Genomic DNA, 12,839 nt, shown 5'->3' with positions numbered 1-12,839 from the left:
CAGAGTGTGGGGACTCAACCTTGTGTCCATGGCACATTCCATGCATTCCCATGCACCGTGTCCTCTCCGTGCACGAGGAGGAACCTCTGTGTGCATGCATCGGTCCTGTACCTCGACAGTAAACTCATTGCTGGAGTAGCGTCCGTTCATCTCCGTGCAGGACAGGTGAAACTTCCTTTCATAGAGGGCAGCACCGTGGTTGATGTGGTAGGAGACCTGGCGGAGGATCTCCTCGTAAACTGCAATGCTCTCCACGCCTGAGACAAGGAGAGAGGGGTGGGGTGAGGAAGCTCCTGCTCCAAAGTCACCTGGCATCCTAACCCTGCAGCAACTAGAAGCTATAGAGGGATGCAAGGCAATGCTGGGTTCATGAATTTTGGGAAGGGCTTGGACATGGAGCTGGCTGCTAAGGACCTGATGAAATCCCTGCTTGCATCGCGAAAACAAGTGGAAGGGAAGGAGAGCAACAGCCCTCTTACATTCTGGAGAGTACAATAGTGTTGTAGGAGTCCAAAAGCTGTGGGATATGGTGTCTTCCAGTCGTGTCATGCAAAATGCTACTGATACCTGAGAACACCAAACCCCAAGGAGTATGTCAGGAGGAGTGATACAAGCCTGGGTGAGAGCTGACACCACGTCCCAGTACTTTGTGCTGGAGGACAAGCCACCTCCCCAAGGAAACGGTCTGGGACTTCCAAAAGCCAGGAGTTCAAGAAGTGGTTACATCTCAGTGTCACCAAGTACCCCAACACTTCTCTAACATCAAGTGCTTCTCCCAGATGCCTGACAGGCGGTGACAGAGGCATAACTGGATAGCTGTGACCACGGAGAGGACGTACCTGTGATGGTCAGGTAGGCAGAGGTGTTAACGAGCTCCAGGCCCCGCTGCTGCAGCAGTGCCCCATCCAGGAGCAGGTACTCCCTCTCTGGGTCCAAGTCGTCTCCTACCAATGAGATCTCGCAGCCATCCAGGTTGTGCACAATCTCATCTGACATTCGTGTGTCTGTCACTGAGATGCAAACAGAAAGATGATATGGCCAGAAAGCCAGACAGCCATCAGCGAAGGAAGGAGTTACTCAGAGGGGTACCTGCTTACCTAAGAGTGCTCACATCATATGTAATTACTTCTCCACCTAGCACTGACCTTAAGTAAAATCACTGTCAGTCTAATTACTTGTTGCGGGATGGTTCTAATGACATTATTTATGCACATAATAAAGTCACTTTATTTTGGAACAACATACTATTATCAGTCTGGTTCATGACAACACATCTTGGCTGTAAGGACTTTGTTGACAATGACAGTGTGCAAATTAGGAGCAACGCTCACACACTCCCAGGCCCTGCATGCTTTTGAAAGCTTTTCCCTGTCTCGCACTGCTGGTTACCATGGTTGAGATCTTATCTTCTTTAAAATAGCAACCACATTCAAAAAAACTAACTGCTTTCAGCAGGATTGAGAACAATCTGCTCTTAAGTCAAGGAACTCATCATTGTATGAGGAAAGGCAAAGCTTCTGAACAGAAAAGTAGGAGCAAAAATTCCCATTACCAGAGCAGATATGAAAGAAGCGAATGGACACGTAGAGCATAGACTGCAGAGAAATAATCTGAGCATGATGGGAAGAAATTGAAGAACAGGATTCTGTAGGGTGTGAGGAAACTGACTGGGGAATTCACAGGAATAAGTGATGCAGGAAGAGATGGAAGGGAGCAAGAAGTAGGGAATGAGCAGAAGAGAAGGAAGTAGGATGAGACTAAGTAAGTGCAGGAGTAGAGAGAGTAACAGGCAGGACATCCATCCAGCGCTGGATTCAATAAAGGGAAATGTAGGTAAAATGTAAAAGGGATTAGGAATGAGCAGCCTGGGAAAGAATTAGGAGAGAGTGAGGCAAAGGAACTGAGTGGATAGAAAAAGTACAGGGAGGAGCAGAAAGGGATAAGAGCTGATTAGCCTACATATCGACATACAATGTGCCTTGCTTCTAAATTTGTAAACTCTCTCTTTTGGGTGTAATTATAGGGGCTCTACTTCCTCTGCAGGACTGCAACTCTTGTAGGTTTTTCCAGTTTGTCTCTTACAAATTGCTCTGTACTCCACTCACCGGTACCGTGCCAGTTCTCATCCTTTTTGGCCTCCACCTGGTGAGAAATAGAGCAGGTGATCTGGAGGTTGGGGAACAGGGGAATTCCTTCCGGAGCCTCAAAGTCTGACGCAGGATGACCAAAGTGGGCATTGCCACTCAGCAGGATCTGGGGGGCATCAGGCTGTAGCACCACAACGTAGCCTTCCACATCAGGAATGGAGACACAGGACTCCTCACTGAAACACCTGAAGGAGAGCAGTTCAGAAAACATCAGTTGGCCCAAGTTTCCAACAACAACATTATAAAAGAACACCTCCTGCCCATTACTTCCAGGGAAGGGAATATCCTTTTTCCGGCAGTCTTCCTAAAGCTCCCCTACAGCCTGCTGTGCAAGGCAGAGATGTGTGGTAGAAGTGACACCACTGGGTTTCCAGTGACTTGGTCACACCAGCAAACACAGTGGTCACACCTCTGTGAGTGGAGGCAGAAGTTCTGCAAAGGCACTAGGAACCAATACTACAGTATCCATTTGGATATTGGATAATTTAACATTTATTTTCAGGAAGACTTTTACCCATTTTGAGACCATCTTAAAAAACAAGTATTTTAAAATACAAGGTGAGTGGGTGTAACTTCAGTCAAAAGAGAGGCAACCCTCTTGCTGAACTGAGCCAGAGGCGCTGCTTTGCCCACTCACTTGACAGCAGTGGTGAGCCTGAGTGGCCGGACACCGGGGGTAGCAAAGCGCAGTGAATTCATGTAAGCCACGTGCTGGATTGCATGGTTGAAGGTTTCCACGTCATCACCCTCCAAGGTGAGCAGGGACTGAGAGGGGTTCACATGAACCTAGAGGTAAAAGAGAAGAAAACACTCAGGTTCCTTGGCAAATGACAGGAGTCCAGGCTGAGAGAGACACAAAGGAGAAAGGTGGGGAGCTGTCTGAGGTGGGGAGCAGGCAAAGTCCTGGGAAGCAAGGCTGGGGAGGAGAGTGGAGGAGACCCATGCAAGCTGGGCAGATGGGCATACCTTCATCCCTTTGCCCAGACTGTCGAAGTCACTGTAATCAAGCCCCTCACGGCAGGCATACAGGCATTCAATAACCTCCCGGCTCTCCAAGCTACCAGGGCGCACAGTGAAGCCAGCCAAGTAACCATGGAAGTAGTGGTGTATCGACAGAGGATCTCCTGAGGGAAACATGGGAGGTGGAGGGTGTGAGAGACATGGCGAGGAAGAGAGCAAAACCACAAAAGCAACAGTGTGAGGGCCACACAGAGGTAACAGAGGTAGAGGGAAACAGAGAGGGGCACGGGGCATGGAAAAGCCCAGACAACAAAAGCAACAATGTGAAGGTCATACAGAAGTTAAGGCAGGTACAGAGGGACAGAGGGTTGCACAGGATATGGAAAAGCAAAGACAACAAGAAGACAGGGGATGCTGAAGCAAGATGACAATTTTTGAAAAAGATGGGGGAAAGCGAGAAAAACAGACCAACAAAAAGACAAGGGCAGTGAACAGTGAGTAGCATAGAGAAGGTTCTGTCAAACTGCCGAATGCCAGATGGAAACAATTTCTTGTCCCCTTCTCATTCTGCTTCCTGTGAGGGCTTGTAAAAGAAACTACACATTCCACAGATCGTTAGGGATGAGGTGACATCTCCTGATGTCTCTAATGGCTATTGTGTTCTTCAGAGACCAGCTTTAATGATCAGGCATGAGGACTCTTTTCTCCACACGAAAAGCATACTCCATCACTCAAAGCAGGCTGCAGTCCTTCCATCAGCCTTTTCATGCTCCAGAGGTACCAAGGTATCAAGGACCAATCTGCCAAATAAGGGGTTTCCTCCCAGGGGGGTGGGAGGTGGCAGGACAGGACTGGGGAAGCTGTATGAGGAAGGCACCATGCAAGAAGTGATAGTCATGCACAGTCAAGAGAGGAAGAGACCCATCTTCTTCCTTTTCCCTACCTTGCACAGAATCGGTGGAGTTCTCACTTCCTTTGATTTTCTCTCTGTTTTTCTCCTCTGCAAAAGGAGAACATCCGGATGAGCAATAAGGCATTGGAAGATGGTAGTTACAGGGTCAGGCAAGTATCTATACAAGTGCCTGTATCAGCCAGTCCACAAGCACAGCTCTGTGACAAGCAGTGCACCCTTCAGCCCTAGAGGCAGCACATCACAGATGACAGAGGGCAGAGTTCCTCTCATGAAGCAGATGGTGAGACTGTAGGACGAGTAGCTGACTTAAGCAGAAACTATAGTGTTTGGAGTTTTTTAATCCTTTCCCAGTGTTACCTATTTTGGGAATTAGCCATGTTCCCAACAAGCTATGCTCTCAACATCCCTTAGAAACTCAGCTGCAGGAGAGGGTCCCAAGCTGACCAATATTTGTTGTCTGCAAAACACCAATCAAGAGAGCACAGAGCTGTGGGAAGATCTCTGACCTCAGAGAAGCAGCAGTACAGCAAATATTTGACCTTGCTAGAAACTTCCGCCAGAGCGAAGGCAAGCAGGAGGAGAATTCCTTTCGGTCTGTCCTGCTTCAGTCTTGCAGGAGAACTGAAGGATCTGAGAAATGCAGCCTTGCATCTCCACAGAACACATTTTAATCTGGTAGTGGCCTAACTTTGTTCCTAATCTGATTTTTGTCTTTCAACCCAATTCTTGTACAGAAAGATTTGTGACTACTTCATATAGATCCTCAAGACAGAGAAATCCCCATCAATACAGTCAGCAGCATAAATAGTACTGCCTGCTTTCTGGGGAAGGGCTTTGATAGAAATGCCAGTGCCTGAATGAGGTACAAAGTTTCAACTTTCCCCTGCCTGAAAGCTGGTTAGCCATTGCATATTCCATGGTTGTTGTCCAGGAAGCTGTCAGTGACACTTGTCCCTGAGCTGTTATTACCTTGGTCCACGAGGAAGGAAGGAGCCACACTGGCTTTGGTGCCAAGGAGGCAAGATGGCTGCAGTGTGGTTTGCATCATTTAGTATTGGGTGGTGTTTCTTTCATCTCCTCTGGGTCTCCCTCCACCCCCTCTTTTCCCACATGGGAAGAGCACGGTTTGGGGAGTGGGCACTCACCAGTCCAGCAGGCCCCGATCATGATCGAGGGCTCCGGCCGTGGGGGGTGGATGAGGCCGTTGTCGTGGATCAGGGCAGGGTCGTAGGAGACGCCATCCACGTAAAGCGTGACCGTGGGGAACTCCAGGTTGAGGGCATAATGGTGCCACTCATCATCACAGACCTACGGCAGACAGCAGAGCATGGGATCAGCAAAGGGCAGAAGGAGAAGGGACACGGGGAGGAGGCAAACCCTTCCTCACCTGCTCAAGCTTCCAGAGGAATTTCACAGGCCTTGCACTTTCCAGCAATGGCCAGTAGAGGAAAGAAATCCGGCAGCCATGCACAGCCAGAGAGTAGTGCGAGTAGCCATCCTCTGCCAGGGACAAGCACAGGAGTTACATGAGCACTCCAAGCAGTCCCAGTAGCCAGAACCCAGAAGCCCACGCTGCCATGCATGACTGGCACTCAGCATCACGTGCTCACAGGAGGCTTGAGCACTCCCAGAAAAAGGGACACCTAAAGCTGTGTTCCTAAGGAGGCACCCCTGCCCAAGTCCTGCTTTGGAACACCAGAGATTTACCCCTGCAGGGACAATCCCTTCTAAGGAGTTAAGAGGCAGTGGGCAGCAGTGTCACCACCCCAGGAGAAGTCTCACCACTCTGCACTGTACTGCAGATCACCGTCTCCTCTTCCCGCCTGCCTTTGCCAGGCACCACGGCATGCTTCATCCACACTGACAGGGTGAAGTGGTCACTCAGCCCCTCGTGGCCATTTGGTCCATTCACCAGAGGCACCTGGGCAGCCTGGCTGCCATTGAACCAGTAGATGAGGCTGCTGTCCTGGCTGTAGTGCACCGAGAGCCGCGCTGTCCAGTTTGCTGTGGGGCTAGGCACTGGCAGCAGGTCAATCTCTCCTGAGGCAGCGCCTACCAAGAAGGGAAGGAGTCAGGAATGTTGGCATGGGAAAATAAGGAGCCTGAGAATTGGGGATCAGATGAAATGGGCACTGGAAGCCTCATTTTAATATCTCGGTGCCCAGGGAGAGGAAGAGTTGCCTAAAGGCCTTCTCCTATCTGGAGAAGGGTGGTGACTTTTTGTTCAGTGCTGAGGGAAGTCCCACAGACTCTGCATACTGGGACAATGCACAGAAATCTCTGCCTTCCCAGCAAGGAAAGCACAAGTAGCTCCTTATAAAACTAGAAAGTTGTGGAAGTGTTCAGTGCCAGGTTGGATGGGACTCTGGAAGGTGTCCCTGTCTCCGGCAGGGATGTTGGAACTGGAGGATCTTTAAGGTTCCTTCCAGCCCAAACCATTCCACAATTCCATGAGATGTGGGCAGGAACACCCATTGCCCCTCAATGCAACACCCAAGCTCGGTGTCCTCCCACCCGAGTGACCACAGGAGACATGAGGAATGTGTCCCCCAGCTATGTGAGGCACAGCTACCACTGTGAACCCCTCCAAAGGGAGGGGCAGGGTTCTGTGCCACAGCCGCCCTCAGCCCAGGAAAGAACCAATTCACCACAGAGTTTGCGCAGTGACTTCTCAGAGTAGTTATCCCGGTCACAGCCCTTGGCCACGTGGTTTGTCTGCAGCTCCACCGTGGCCTGGATATTCCACAGTGGCTCATCACAGGTCTCCAGGTGAATGGTGGGGAAGAGCGCGAGGCTGCCTGCACCAGGGGTGTACTCAATCCTTTTGTTCCAGCCTAACGGGAAGGAGTGAAGGAGAGGGATTAGGAACTGCCAAGGACACAGGGCCAGAACACCTGGCATACACACAAGTGGCATCTATGGACTAGTCCAAATTTTTGGCCCTTTCCACATTGGAAATACAGCTTTATGCAGCTGGCACCAGTGCATGGAAGATTTCCTAGAAGCACAGAGTCCAAGGTCCCAGCTTCTACAGCTAATACTGGTGTGTCATCACTCTGTGGTTGGACAGCCTCTTTTATCAGGCAGAGCAGGTATTTAGCTGTGTTGATTTCCCCTTAATTCTAATTGATTAAGGTGAACCTGCACCTTTTCCACCACCACTGGAAAAGCCAAATATCCTCAAGAGCAGCAGCCCCAAAAACCAGTCTTTGTTGAATACGGTCTATGAGCCTTATCAAACGCATGGTAGTTCACAGTAATTCAAGGAACGATTTTCCAATGTCAGAATTTACCTTTCAGTGGCTTTGCAACAGACTTAGACATCTACTGCATCCCCTGATGGGATGGGCTGGTGCCAGAACTGAACCATATATATGGGCATACAGATTTATATGTGTATGCCCATATATACAAATATGTGTGATGAGTGGGACTGAGTAATAGCTGAGCAAAAGAGAAGGGAAGAGATAACTGTGTTTGGAGGTTTCATACCCTGCCAACTGGGCTTGCACGTGGGTTTCACCTGGATTTCCACTTCAGCATCATCAGATGCCCTCTTCTTCCCACAGTCATAGGCTGTCACTGTGAATTTGTAGACCCGATCTGCACTGTACTGCAGCTTCTCCGTGTTCTCAATGTTCCCTGGTTTGCAAAACAAAGAGATCAAGGTAGAGGACAAGCAGTCTCCTCAAAGACATTCCTTCTAAAAATCACTCATATCTTTGATCAATGACAAAAACAACCAAAAAGGAGTTGAGTCACCCTGCCCAGTGTCACTCTGTAACAAGTTATAGCACCTCACAAAATGGATGCTGCTGCTCTCACCAGCACAGATCAGCAGTGCTGGAAAATTTATATAACACAGCTCTGCCTTCAAATGCGGCTGGCAGAGAAGGAGCAGAGCAGGAAAACAGGAGTGATGTGCACATGGTGGGTGAGGATTCTTACCGTCATTGTCAATGAGAAAGGGAATATTGGGGGTCAGGATCTCATAGTAGCAGATCTGGCTGTACTGCGGGGAGCAGTCCCCATCGATGGCCTCCACCCGCAAGATGCGGTCATACAGCTTTCCCTCCGTCACTGCCACGCGATACAGCTTTTCCACAAAGACGGGAGCAAACTCATTCACATCGTTTACTCGAACGTGCACTGTGGCCCTGATGCAGAGAGACATCACTAAGAACCGATGGGCTGATTAGGAGCCATGCACCACCTAAGTCTCAGAGTAAGTCATTCCTTTAAAGTGCACCACTCTCATTTCCTGCTGCCAAAAGCAAGGACAAGGAAAGACACCTTGATTTCCGTGCAGCAATGCTGTCACACAGGTGCTTGGACAATGGTTTCCAACCACTCAGAAAGAGCAAAAGTAATAATAATGCAATCTGGACCTCCTACCTACATGCAGCACCACTCTTAGAAACTGCTGTCAAACAGCCCTCGTTTCTGTATTCACTCATGTGACAGTCAGTGAACATTTCTCTTTGGGTCTTCTTAACATGTTGAGTTACAATATCATGGCTAGAGAAGAATACTTCTGGATAAAGGAAGTGTTTCCACAGCAATTTTCCTTTGCACTTTTGTGACAGATCACATTTTGCAGCAGGCAGCAATGTCTGCATGAACTTACTTGTGTGATTTTTTGGTATTTGCTCCATCGGGTCCCTCTCCACAGTCATAGGCCTGGATGGTGAATGTGTGCTCCTTATGTGCTTCACAATCCACTGGCTCCTTGGCCCGGATCAGCCCCTCTCCTGTAGCTTTGTCCAGGATCACAGCTTCAAAAGGTACCCCTGACCCATGGATCCTGAAGCCACAAATTTCACCTGGTACACACAAAAACAGAGAGGAAGGGGAGAAAGAAAAGGACTATGGAAAGCACATTACACCCCTTGCCTTCCTTTCCCATATTTTCTTCCTTTTTAACTCACACTTCCCATTCCCCCTCATTATCATCCTTCATTTTGAGCAGTTTTTGGTTCCCTAGGAGTTCCTCTTGCTATCCCTTACAGCCATTAATGGTGCAGATTGCCATCTACTGGAGACTGCTCCCACGGCAAGGAGTCCTGACCAGCATCACAAGATTGGAGGTTACAAGGCTCAAGCTACATTTATTAGTGCTACACAGCCACAGTGCTGAAGGAGCACCTTATGTCTCCTCCTCATCCCTCAGGGAGGCAAAACAGGCCATATACTGCAGATAGACAGCCAGAGCATGAAGATCCATGATGTCTCATCCACCCACACACGCAGGATGCGCAGAGTACCGCAGGGAACTGCAGATAGGGTCACCTAAATCCTAAAATTCAGCTCACAGGGACCACATTTACTCTCCCAAAGCTGAGGAAGAATGCGTGAGGGAACTGCAGGCACGGCCTAAGTAAGCACTAGGACTACAACCACTGAAAGTGTCGTCTGTTGTTCCAGGGATTTGTGCTCACTGTGAGGGGATGTAGCACTGCCAAGGAAGTGTGCCCTACCAGCTTTCTCCAGGGCTCACAGACACAGCGCTGTGCATGTGATCTTTGGAAATAGCAGAACTGCGTCAAAAAGTAGCTGGCTCCACCCTCAGTTTCTCTCCCTAAGGAAACAGCTCACAGCATCCTAAATCAAGCTGTGCCCAAATTGCCTCCAGACTTCACTAGGGACCTCCTCCGGAACAAGGTTTGGAGGTGATCATTTCCTGAAGAGGGGTAGGATCCAGCACAGGAATGAATGTCACTGTGTCCCTGCCTCTCCATAAGTCTGTCCCTGCCTTCCACCCTTCCCAGAGCAGTTCCCCACCTACCTGCATAGCGCAGTGGGGCATCTTTGTCCAGGGCGAACAGCGGCGGGTTGAGCAGGACGGTGTTGTCATTCTCCATGACAATGCCCTGATACTCGGCTTCAATCCATGGTTTGTGCTTGTTTGCTGAGGCAGGTTTGGGGTAAGGGATGGAGGACAGGAATGTGTTAGCCACCAATTGCAGATTCAGTAGGAAAAGAGAAGAATTTCATCCCCTAGCAAGTAACAACCACCGCTCACCACCTTCTTCTCTAGAAATAAAAACGTCTAAAACAGGCTGGGAGAAAAAAGTTATCTTTATTTAGTTGTACTCATGGGACACCTCATCAGAAACAATGTGTTCCTCCTTGTGTCCTCATTACTTATTAGAAATACGTGGAGAGACATCTGGGTGCCCAGAAAAGCTGGAGCAGTTAAAAAAAAAGTGAACTCAAGAGGCAGAAGTAGCCTCAGCCTGGAGACAGATTCAAAATGCTAAACCCTTTAGCTCAATGAAGCCGTAATGAAAAGATCCAGCCTACATCTTCTCTTGGGGTGTTCCCAGGGGACAAGTCTTGCGTGCAGCTGTTATCACCTGTGCCATGCACCCTCTAGACTAAGGCCCAGGACCTACACACAGACGCCCAGGTACACCTTCAGTCAGCCATCCCATGCACGTAACAACCTATTCTGAGAGTCCCTTGCTCCTTCCTTCCCCACTCCATGGTGAGCACCATATTCCTTCGGCCCCTCCTTGCTAATCCCGTTGGCTGGAGCCCAGCCAGGCTTGGCATGGAGGCAGCAGCCAGCAGGAGGCTCTGAAAAATGTCACAGGCCCAGAAATAGCAAATTAATCTTTATCACACAGGCTCCGGGGTAAGGAAAGGGAGAAATAAAGGGGTGAGGGGGAGGGAAGGGGAGGGGAGGGGATAGGAGGTGAGAGAGAAAAAAAATCATTACAAACTACGAACCCCTCCCCCATGCCCACTCCCTGCCAAATGGGCCTCAGAGATTATATTACATGGCCTAGTTACAACCCCCATTCCCAGATAATCCCCCACTCTCCCACCCCCTGGAGACCAAGATTTATTACAACCCAGCAGTACTTTGAGCACAGCATGGCTCAGAGCTGGTGGGGAGTAGGATACAGAGCCATTCCCCTCAAGGGCTAATTCCAGTAAGAGCCATTCCAATATGTTAAATCCATCCTCTGCAGCACAGTGTCCTCTGGAAGGCCATACTGGCATGGCCTCGTGTTGACTCAAAAGGGGCAGCATCCGGTGCAACCAAGCATTTGTGCATTTCGGCGCCAGGGGTTGCTGCCAGGGGTGGCTGGTGGGCCAGCAGGCAGGCTGACAGGTCAGCAAGGGGATGCCCCAGCAGGGCAGAGCGGGCAGAGCCAGCCTGGCATGGCAGCGAAGAGCGTGGGTTGGCACTTCTCCACCACTGTATTGATTGAGATTATAAAGCATTGCGTAGGAAATCCAGAGAAGCATCCATCCTGCTCAGTATGCAGGTGGAATCCTCCCTGTGTGCAAGTGCCCGCGTCTCCCCCTGCCCCTCCATTGTCCCCACCGGATTCCATTCTGTTCTGGCTCTATCCATGCGCCACACCACCGAGGTGGGGATCCAGAGCTATAAATGCCAAATGTGCCCTGTTGCTGGGGTAACAAGCTGATGGTACAGAGATAAATCCTTTGCTGCATCCACCTGCAACTTGGGAATCACCAATCTGATTTCTTGGGAAATGAGTTGTTGGAGAAGAGAAAAACATTTTAGGAATATTTTTAGGATACAGACTCCTACCAGGATACAGACTCCTACCAGCTTCAACAAAGCTCCCGTCAATCTAATATAATTTGCCAAAGGTGGGTAGATGTTTCCGAGTGCAAATTCACAAAGGAGAGGGAAAATCCAGAGCATGAGGGGCCCTTCCTTGCCACCAGGCCCCATGGAAGCAGAGCAGAACAAATAAATGCCCCAGCCAATGTCAGGGTACACACAGCTCTGCGGTGCACCCGCCCCGTAGCCCTGACTCTTCCAAGGCACAGAAAGCACCCTAAGGTGTCACATTCCCCAATGACCCCAGAGTCCCTCAAATGTTTACAGATTTTCCCAGCCTGTCAGATCACCAACACACTTACTGCCCTCAGATGAATCTCTCGTGCTTGTCACTACAGCCACAGATCTAGAAACCTACATCTTTCTCCACCACCCTATGTGCTCAATGAACATCTGCATTCCGAACATTACAGCTGTAGCGCTGGGGTAGTTTGGGGGTCTTTTATCTTTACCACATAAAATACACAAAAGCAACCTGCATCATTAACGCAGAACTATACAACAGTTCCTACAGACAGATTGTAGATGGATGAACTAGGACTGGAAGATGGAGATAGGGAACGTGTTTTATGAACTGCAGGGCTCTGTGGAGAAACAACACAATCTCTCTTAGCATGCTAGGGAAGGGATGGGAATGTAAATCCACCCAGCGATAACTAAACAAAAGCAAGACAAGTGGGTGGAAAACGGGAAAACGCGAGGGGAGCGCTGAGAGACGAAAGAATGGAGAAAAAAGCGGTGGCAGGATGACAGATGGACAAAGTAGAGAATGGGGATAGGATGGCATGAGGGCGCCCGAAGGGGCGAAGAAAGCCGGGGCCGCCGGGGACCGCGGAGATGCCCCGACGAAAACGTGCCGGGCGAAGGCGGCGAGCAGCGCGGAGCCGCACCGCCACCGCGGGACCGGACGGACGAGCCGCGGCCGACGTGTCCGTCCAGAGCCCCTCCGCGGGGGCAGCCGGGGGGTCCCAGCGGAGCGCCCGCCGCCGCCCGGGACCGTGCCCGCGGCGCTCCGCCGCTCACCTTTGTTGGAGGCGCTGCCGGGCAGCGCAGCGCAGAGGCAGAGCAGAGGGAGAAGGAAGGCGGCGCGGGGCCGAGGGTCGCCCATCGCGGCGGCGGGTCCCGGCAGGACCCACGCCCTCGCTCCCGCGGCGGCGGCGCGCAGGGACGGCGGCACCTCCGGCAGCCGCGCCCCGCCCGGCCCCGCCCCGCACTG

General features: G+C 50.6%; 1 protein-coding gene across 1 annotated transcript in view; it reads right to left on the bottom strand.

Moving 5' to 3' along the window:
• The window catches only part of CLSTN3 (calsyntenin 3), a 15,249-nt gene extending 2,462 nt beyond the window's left edge, over positions 1-12,787 (bottom strand). The window contains exons 1-15 of the mRNA XM_042031329.1: positions 12,647-12,787; positions 9,806-9,928; positions 8,648-8,843; positions 7,969-8,177; positions 7,513-7,662; positions 6,669-6,854; positions 5,803-6,072; positions 5,408-5,520; positions 5,166-5,328; positions 4,051-4,107; positions 3,114-3,271; positions 2,785-2,933; positions 2,106-2,332; positions 840-1,010; positions 112-257 (exon numbers count right to left, since the gene is read on the bottom strand). Of these exons, the coding sequence (XP_041887263.1) occupies positions 112-257; positions 840-1,010; positions 2,106-2,332; positions 2,785-2,933; positions 3,114-3,271; positions 4,051-4,107; positions 5,166-5,328; positions 5,408-5,520; positions 5,803-6,072; positions 6,669-6,854; positions 7,513-7,662; positions 7,969-8,177; positions 8,648-8,843; positions 9,806-9,928; positions 12,647-12,731 (2,403 nt within the window). The 5' untranslated portion in view covers positions 12,732-12,787. The remainder of the gene's footprint in view (positions 1-111; positions 258-839; positions 1,011-2,105; positions 2,333-2,784; positions 2,934-3,113; positions 3,272-4,050; positions 4,108-5,165; positions 5,329-5,407; positions 5,521-5,802; positions 6,073-6,668; positions 6,855-7,512; positions 7,663-7,968; positions 8,178-8,647; positions 8,844-9,805; positions 9,929-12,646) is intronic.
• Between the last annotated feature and the right edge of the window lie 52 nt (positions 12,788-12,839).

This window comes from Corvus kubaryi, unplaced genomic scaffold, assembly GCF_017639235.1.
Source record: "Corvus kubaryi isolate FWS band 111438036 unplaced genomic scaffold, C.kubaryi_AGA036_p1.0 37341, whole genome shotgun sequence".
Taxonomy (NCBI): domain Eukaryota; kingdom Metazoa; phylum Chordata; class Aves; order Passeriformes; family Corvidae; genus Corvus; species Corvus kubaryi.
Note: the sequence above shows the minus strand (reverse complement) of the source record. Positions and strands in the feature narration are given on the sequence as shown.